The sequence below is a fragment of the Canis aureus genome, chromosome 12 (genome assembly GCF_053574225.1).
Source record: "Canis aureus isolate CA01 chromosome 12, VMU_Caureus_v.1.0, whole genome shotgun sequence".
Classification (NCBI taxonomy): Eukaryota; Metazoa; Chordata; class Mammalia; order Carnivora; family Canidae; genus Canis; species Canis aureus.
Genome location: NC_135622.1, coordinates 7839734 through 7849241, shown reverse-complemented (window position 1 = coordinate 7849241; position 9508 = coordinate 7839734). Strand labels below are relative to the sequence as shown.

At 42.1% G+C, this 9508-nt stretch overlaps 1 protein-coding gene across 1 annotated transcript in view; it reads right to left on the bottom strand.

Moving 5' to 3' along the window:
• Positions 1-4230: 4230 nt before the first annotated feature.
• Positions 4231-9508, bottom strand: part of NOTCH2 (notch receptor 2) — a 160998-nt gene continuing 155720 nt past the window's right edge. Inside the window, exon 34 of the mRNA XM_077842629.1 lies at positions 4231-8832. Coding sequence (XP_077698755.1) covers positions 7444-8832 — 1389 coding nt within the window. The 3' untranslated portion in view covers positions 4231-7443. The remainder of the gene's footprint in view (positions 8833-9508) is intronic.

The window sequence follows — 9508 nt, the reverse complement described above, 5'->3', positions numbered from 1 at the left end:
AGTCATAAAGGTATCGGTAAGGGATAGTGCCAGTAGACTGACTATGGCTACTATCTTTTTAACTTATGTCTTGAAATTTTATAGCACGGAGTATTTTGTCCCTTCCTAGAATAGCCATCATTCATTATGTCCCTTTTGAAAAAGAATTATTAAAAAATTATAGATGAAGAGCTTCTAACTTGTTGATATTAAGATGAAAGTAAACACAACACAGCAATGTTTCTCTGCAAAAGTTACCTTCTGTATCAGTCTGGGTTCAGTCAGGAGAAAGAATCCACATCATAGTTGAAGAGGGAAATGTTAGATAGAGAGTCATTAATTTGAACAGGGAATTAGAGGAATAAGAGATTTGCTGATAAACTGTACAGAGAATTCTAAAGAATATTGGAGATGTGGATAGAATACTTAATACAGCAGGTATGCAATGGTATTTCAAAAGTAGTGGTACTATTTGATAAGTGTTTCTGTGCAATTTCTAAATATCTTCTAACATATTTGTGTTGATAAATGACTTAAAATTCTTCATACACATAGGGCTGCTGGTTGGTTACAATTTTTTTCTAATTTGATGTAGCTATGTTCAGTGATACCTGTCTATATAATACTGACCCTTTGAAGCACTGAGATTTTTAACATGGCTTCATCCATGTGCAATTTTTGTGATGTTCCAGATATTCTTAAAATAAATTCATCAGCGCTCACTGTCACAGTCCATGCTCTGTGTATAACATGGTGTGATAATGGGATTCTTTCTGGCTTGGAGTTTCAGCACAGGCTTCTGTTGATGTCAGCCATCCAGAGGCCATGAGGAGCACCCCTGAGAGTCAAACAAAGACGGAGTTATTGCAGATTTGCTGCAGGGAAACTGCACACAAAGGGGAGATGTGGGTTTGTAGAAGTGGGTGTAAGGCAGGGTTTATTATAGGATTGCCTTTGTGTTAGGCGATGTAGAGATGGGTTCAAAGATGAGCATCTTAGTGAATTTTATCCAGGTGGCAGGCATGATCAGATACAGTTATGATTTTTATCTAGCAGGTGAGAAGAATAGAGCAGCGTTAAAGCTATAATTGTTAAAGAGGCAGCAGCCACTGAAGTTGCCAGGAGTGGATGTATTTGGTAATATTTGTAGTAAGTAATTTTTTAAAAGGTTATGGTGTGTGTGTGTGTGTGTGTGTGTGTGCTATTATAAATGTGATATTCTCTTCCATTGCATCCCCCAGTTGGTTTTTGTTTATAGCGGAGGTTTCTTTGTGAATTAATTTTACATCATTCAATTCACTGGATTCCTAATGGTTAAGTGTTTCAGTAAGTTTTCTCGGGTTGTCTTATTAACCTCCGATGTAGATAGCTTCTCTTCCTCCTTTCCAATTCTTATATATAAAGCCCTATAATAACCACAGTAACACAGATTCTGGTATAACATGATTGGTGATTGGTGTTCATCCTCTGCCAGGTTCATGTTCTTAAACCTTTTCAAGGAGTACAGATAAAGTAGTCATGGAGGAGAAAAAGGTAGAGAGAAATAGAGACAATCCATGACAGAGAAACTGGAACTGGGTCCCTATAGCCTGTATTTGGCTGACTCAGTTCCTGTGATAGGCATACGAAGCAGGGGACAATTTGCAATGAGGTTCTTGCAAATCTCAGTCAGGTTTCAGAAGCTAAAATCAACCCCAAATATATTTGTACTGAGGCAGACAAGTGTCACCGGGTAGTGCCAAATAGCAGCCAAGATTCAGACAGAGATGGATTATCCAGCTAGCCTCCAGAACTCCTACCCAGGTAGCGAACAGCAGGCTCACCCCATCCACATAATTAAGTTTGCAATTATGCAATCCCACATTTTATAAAATTGCATTTAAAATATATTGCCTTGTGGTTTAGGCTATTGCACATTAACAATTTTTTTTAACAATGTTTTTAAGAATAAAATAATCTGGGCAGCCCTGGTGGCTCAGAGGTTTAGCGCTGCCTTCTGCCCAGGGTGTAATCCTGGAGACCTGGGATCGAGTCCCACGTCAGGCTCCCTGCATGGAGCCTGCTTCTCCCTCTGCTTGTGTCTCTGCACCACTCCCCCCCTGTGTCTTTCATGAATAAACAAAAATCTTTTTTAAAAAAATAGCCTGGAAACTATTAAAAAATAATATATGATCCCCACAAACCCATTTATGAAAACAAGTAACTGGGAAAGGAAACGGGGAGGAAGAGTGGGAGGGGAATGGGATGAGAGGGAAATACGGGAGTCTTTATATCATCATTAAACATTTGAAACAAATATGATAACAAGTAACATTTTATATTAGATATTTATACATTTCTGTTATTATAGATATGTTTTATTGAAGTACAATTTATGAAAGTAAAATGCAGAAATCCTAAGCATAAATTACACAAATCTGTACATATATATATATTCCTGCAATCACCGCCCAGGTTAAGATATTTTCAGACTCTAGAAATATTTTTCTTGCCCTCCTCTCAGTCAAGACCCTTCTCCCAGAAGAATATCCACCATTATGGTCCCTATTTACCACTGGTTTATTTTTCTTGAATGTATATAATGGAATCATATATTCAGAATGTATTCTTTTGTGTCTGGCTTAATTTGCTCAACATTATGTCAACGACAATTCTTCATGTGGTTGCATGTTTCCTTTTTCATTTCTGTGTAATATTCCAATGAAAGGAGGTACCATAATCAGTAAGCTATAGGTCAAAAGAAAATATTTTCTGTTTCACACACATTCACACACCTACTCCTCCTCACCTACTTACATACTTCGCATATGCCCTCTCTCCCTTCCGGACTTTACAAGCACTTGAGTCTCATTTCATTTTCAAAATATTGGCAGGCAGATGCAGCAATTGAGCCAACTACATGCACAGCTGGCCTGGAGCAGTGTTTGCTGGGAAAGTGTCCGAAGCAGAGGCAGTAAACAAAGTCAGTTTCCCCGCTGCCCATCCCATTCTGGACTGTGTACAGGCATTAAGGTTGATTGTTGTAGCCATCATGTTCTGAAAGAGGAGCTCGGCCTCCTGTCCTTGCGCTGTGAGGGAAGCACCAGTCCCTCTCATGGCATGACTGTGGCCCGGTGTCCAAGCCCACCATTCCAGCTGTGTGATGTAGCAGCCCCTGGCCTCTGGACTGCTCTCTCTCCTTGGATTTCATGGTTGAGAGAGGCCTGGATCTTTCTGCCACAAACAAGGACCAGGTTTCTAGGTTCGCAACTGCAAAGGTAGGATGTGGTGAGCGAGCTAGTGGCCCATAGCTCAGATCCACAAAAGCAGGTTTCCAGCAAGTCTTTAGCTCCTAAATAGTCTGAGGAGGCAAGGTCAGCTCTGAGACGCCAGCCTGCAGAGGACCAGACTTGGGCAAATTGCTCCTTAGCTCTCAAATTCATTTTCCTTTTATATCATTACAAAAGTTAACATGAAGACTTAATTGTATCTTATATGAAATGATAATGCTCTCAGGATAACCAATATGTTCTATCAGTTGTGTTAAAATATATTTGTGCAGATCTTGAATAAAGCTCCTACATCTATTTAATTGAAGCATATCCTAAGATTTCCAGTCATTTAAACAAATATTTCTACTATTTAGAATTACATATGTGTGATTCAGAAGTTTCTGCAAAGCTAACAGAATATGGAAATAAACTCAATGCTAAAGTTGATACAGGACTGCTAATGCCATATATATCACCAATGTCAAATATTTGTGCTCAAATGTCTCCCTGATTGACTTCTACAAGTAAATACATAGAAGAACTTGGTGACATATTTATAGGCAAAATACTATTTTAGAATTATATATATATTAAATTCTATATAAAATTTACTTTGAGGGATGATATTGCAAGCTAACAGTTTAGGTAACAGTAGCATCAGCATTATTAGTCATACCTCACTTTTCAATCCTGGCTTTAGCAAACACACTCCATCTCCACTGGAAGGCACTCTGTCCTGAGCAAGTGTCTATTTGTCACCAACTAGTAAACAGAAAAGTGACTCTGTCTTGTGATGCATTCTGTTTGACGAAGTTTCTTTCCTCAAAAGTATTTCTTTGTAATCTGTCTGGAGAAAGAAAAAGATTCCTAGTGCTGGGCTTTGTGGGATTCAGAATGAAAAGAAAATTATTTATCTCTCAGCAAATTCTGACATCATCAGGTATATAATCGCAAGACCAGGGACACAGGAATGGAAAATAAAAACTGCAATGCCACAGAGTTTGACATGTAATCTTTATTTTGTGATAAAAATGTTTTCATATGAATTTCATCTTAACTACTTTGAATGAAACTTTGAAAAGTAAAAACATTGTGCATTTTCCTTACTGTGTCATAGTTAGGAACATGCAGTCATTTTTCTTGGTTACTGGGTTTCTCATACAAACAGATATAATATCACTTTTAAGAGAAATGTACACAAGGAAGGAGCGCCATAGTACCAAACAGTTACAAGTGGGAGCATCAGGTCTTTTAACTGTGTCCTCTCAAATGATCATTATACATTCAATGTGTTGGTTAAAACCACAATCTCCAAACTGCCTGCCAACAAAACATACCTTTGGTTCTTTTCTATGCAAGAATTGTGCACCAGCAAATATAATAACAAGATAGTATAATGGGCTTGAGCATCACGGTTGATTGCATACATCAAAGTCTTTCACTCTCTCTTTCCCTTACACTTTTCCTTCCCTTACCAACATGTAAGTCAGAAAATGATGCTTAACACAAAACAGAAGAAACAAACAGAAAAATCTATCCCCAAAGGTAGACAGAAGAGGAGTCAAAGGAAGAATTTATAAAAATAAAAATAAACCAAAAATGATAGGGGAAGGAAGGTCATCTATACATGGCATAAAAGATACATCCTATAAAAACTTAGTCTCTAATTCAGAAGCCAAATGAGAAAGTGGTTCTCCAACTCACCTTCTCTTTTATTAGGTGCTATACAACTCAAGGTTCTCAAAATCTAAGGGATTGATAAATGCTTGAAAGGCAGTGTCTTCTTCCTCAATACTGAAGCCTGTTGTATGTAATGGCAGCTTTCATATCCCCTTCCCCCAAGCCCTAAGAATCCCAAGAAGGAGAAACAAGCAAGTTAGGCCTACACTGTGGCTGGGGAGGGAGGAGGCCAGAGAGGATCCAAGCTGTTGGGTCAGAGGCTGATACTTTCAGGTAATGGGGATGAGATGGAATAACAGAGAGGGGCATATGTGGTGGGGTTCACAGTGGTCCATGCAGAGAAGTTCTCCCCATCTGAATTAACAATGGGTCCAAGGATAGAGAGTCGGTATTCAGAAGATAAAATGGTACACACTATGAAAGGACTGGTTGAGTTGCCACATGACAAATAAAATACAGAATGAACAAACAGTATGTTCATATTGAGGCAGAACGAATTATTTTTGTTGGCTTGATGAACTTGGGCAGGACTGAAAAAAAAAATCTGTAGATTGTCATGTTAACAGACATCTAGGGGTTATACAGGAGGCCACAGAGAAATCAGGTTAAGTGGGATGCTCTGATGAGCACTCCTAGCCAAGGAAGGAATAAAGACCATCATTCAAACCAAAACAGAATAGGAAATTTCCCTATCAATATCTACAAAATGCCCCAGCAGAACTAATTTCCCAGGTGTCATGACATCATAGCACCAGGTAGAGATGACAGTATGATCACAGGACCAACTATTAGCTGACTCAGGGAGAAGAGGAAGAAAACTTTTCCTCCTATTTCTAGTGTTGACTAGAATGCTTCTGCCCTTGACAGGGGGTCATGGAAGGTGCCAAGACCACAAATGCAGGAAGCAGACTCAAGTACAATATAATCACAATCTCAGCATGAGCATGATAAAGACAGTTAAGTCTTTCATTGTCCATCATCATCTAGAAAGTGAATCTAGGAAAGGAAAATGTCCCGATAAGCTTCTACATTCATTGCCTAAAAGGGAATGTCATGACTGCCATAAAGGAAAAAAATGGTAGCAACAAACAGCAAAGGCTGCCTCATGGTTTCAACTTTCTAATAGGGCTGGCGTGGACCCTAGAAAACCAGGCCAGCTTGCTTGAACATAGAAAACCCATGTGTTTGGCAAGAACCTACTTAGTTGCACAAATAACTCCGAGCACGCTGTGGAGAGGGAAGCCTGGTGAGCAGGCAAACAGTCAGAAAGGAGACTGCAACCGCACCACAAAAGGAACACAGCTGTCATGGGATCCCTCCAGCTAAGCAGAATTCAGTTCTCAGTGGCGAGGGAGCATCGTTTGAGACATAGTCTTCTATGGAGATACCTGGAAGGAAAGGCTCAACAGCTAAGGCTAGCTTCCCCTGCTGGATGAGTGAGTGAAGCAGGCTGGGGGTTCTGAGATCTGGGAACAAATACGTTTCACACAAGCTGACAGTGGAATGGTAGGCAGGAAGGGTCTTGTTAGTGGTAACCACTTCTCCCATGAGTTAACGTGTCTCTTGGTCATTCTGACACTCCAAATCTTAGTTTTGTTTTGTTTAGGGGGGCATAGTACCTGCACTGCCAACAACAAAACTTCACACTGACTAGGTCCACAAATAGAAAAGAAAAAATTCTCATCCCTCTTCCTGGTAAAGTTTATAGAAAGCCCTGCATGCAGGCAAGAGAATTAAGGCAGTCTTTTCAAAGGGTCTTCTGTCCCCAGGATGGGTTCAAAGAAAACTATCTTGCTCCCCTTCCTCTTCTAGGAATGATATTACATAAGAGACTGCAATAGATCCATTTTCTAAAGAAACATACTTGAAAGGTATATGCTGAGAACTACAACCAAAGCAAACCCTGTGAGACTCCTGGGGACACTGGGAAAGGAGGGTGAAGTTGCTTTCCAGAAAAGGAATGATTAAAAGCACAAAGGTCTTGTCCTGTAACATGCCGGTGGGTGGGGCTGCACAACCACAGAGAGGTGCAAAATGTAAAGCACCAAACGAAGTCAAAAGAATTTCCAAGGAAGGTAAGATGAGACAGGTCAACTTAGGCAGAATTCCAGGGTCCAAGCCCAAAAGGACTGTACTGTAGAGTCTTCTCAAGGATATGGCAGACACCCCCAGGGCTTAAAATGCAGCCCAAGATGCAAGAATGTCTGGGCTACAATAGGCATCCATTCTTTTCTCCAAAAGAAAAGAGTAAACATGGTCCCAGGTCTTATATTTGTTTTGCATTTCCACAAACTTGGCTTGATGGGTAAAAGATTAAAAGAGCCATGTTCCCCCCACCCCAATCCTGCAGATAGCCAGTGAAGCTGACAAAATTGCTTCCCTTGCATTATCTAAAAGATAAAAGCATCTTCTTTCTCCTGCCTCCAGAAGCTAGTTCCAGAGATTTCTTCATTTCTCTCCCGGATGACCTTCATTTGTTCCTCAGCAGCATTTATAATAGGCAGCTCTGTCCCTACACTGGAGGCAGGCTCTTTCATGCATAAACCTGCATGTTGCTGCGTGGTGGCTCAGACATGTGTGTTCCAGGTCCCCGCTGACCTCCTCCAGCACCCCCAGGGGTAGGGCTGGTGGTCACATCTGACCAGTCAGAAGCAGAGTGGGGTGATGAACTTGACCACTGGTCAGGAGACTCTGGGGATGGTGTCAGGTAGGGATGCTCACCCTGGAGGTGACCACTGTGACTAGGTGTTCGCTCAGCAGCATTTGAGGAAGCATAACTATGCTGTGAAGGTGGTGTGGGATACTTGCCCACAGATGCCGGAAAAGGATGATAGGCTGGGAGAATGGTCTGAGCAACCTGCCCATCCTGCTGCGGCACCATGGCAGTGGGGAAAGCCATACTGGGCAAACGAGCCATTTCTGGAATCTGATACATGGTGGGCATAGGGCCTGCAACAGGTGGAGGGCAGTTAGACTGAGGCTGGGGAGTCCCTGCTGGTTGGGCAATACTGCCTTTGGGGATTAGCTGGAAAGTCACAATGGGGGGCAAAGGTTCCCGAGGGGTAGTTATGTGCTTCCCTTCAGGCGGCCTGCTCTGGGGAGGTATGCCAGGATGCGTGCTCTCAGCTGGAGCCAGAACCATACCAAACATCTCATTGTACTGGGTCTCATTCATCTCCATGCGGTTCATCCAATCTGCCGAAACAGTGACAGGATGGAGCCTACCCAAGCTCCCTGCACTGCCGTTGCCTGGGGGAGCAATGTGGTGGTGGGACAGCAGCTGGCTAACTGAGGGAAGCACAGTGCTGGCACCATGAGCCAACGGCTGCATTTCATGCAGGTTAGAGAAGGACAGTGCATGCTGAGCATGGGCTGGGGCAGGGGGGGCAGCGGTGGCCAACATAGGATTGGGTGAGGCCTGTAAGATTCCAGGGGATGTGATCATTGGAGAGGATGTGGTGTCAGAAACATATGTGTGAGGAGACTCTAAGGAATCAACGGGGGATAAGGTCACTGAGCTCTCAGACAGCTGACCCTTGTCACTCAGAGACTTCTTCCTCCTACTACCCTTGGCATCCTTGGCCTCCTTGGCAAGGTTAGGGAGGCTGGTAGGCATGGTACTCTTGGTATTGGGCCGTCTAGGCTTCTTGCCCATGGGGGTATGCTTTAGGCTGAGGAAAGATCTGTTGGGCCCACAGATGACAGGTGAGAGTGCAGAAGTCAGCACAGTGCCTGGAGGGCTTGGCGTCACATTGTACTCATCCAGGAGGCGCACGATGTCATGGTGCATGCGGTCCCGAGCCACATCCCGGGGAAGACGATCCATATGGTCTGTGATGTCCCGATTGGCAAAATGGTCTAACAGGATCTTGGCTGCTTCATAGCTTCCCTCCCGGGCAGCAAGAAACAGAGGTGTCTCTTCCTACAGAAAAGGCCAATTAAAATTAGCAACGCTCTTGAGAATATGCCAGGGTTCTCAAACTTTTTGTTATTAATAATCTCGTAGACATTTTTTTCTCCCCGTTAGAAATTTTAATACCACAGATAAAACGTCTATCTGCTTATGCACTGAATGGATATATGTAGCTATATATATAGAAAGAGTAAGATTATTTCTTCCTTCCAAGAATCAATTTTGCCCAATGTCTCCTTAGTTGGTAATGTATGAAATAAAGCATGCCCCTGAGACAAAGATTTGCTTAAAAGGGCACTGAGCTTGTCAAAATGAGTTCCAAGAGGAAAAGAAAGAAGTTAGAAATAAAAAAGGTAGGAGGGGAAGAACCTAAAGCAGGAAAATAAGAGAAAGCAAAAGGAAACAAAACATGATCAAGAAAGAATTAAAGTAAGGGAAAAGAGAAATTAAACAAGAGAAGGTAAGATGAGCAAGAGAGGGCAAACATGACCTAAGACTCAGAGGAAGAAGAGCAAATAGCAAAACGCTATGGTGTCCCAGGACAGAAAACAAAAGCCACAGCAAAGAAAATGAAAATGAACAAGAGAAAAGGAACTGAGTGTAAACAGAACAGATAACCAGGAGAAAGGCCAGGGTGAAAAAGGCAAAAGGTAGAGAAGGCGACACTGACGTTATTTATAGGATG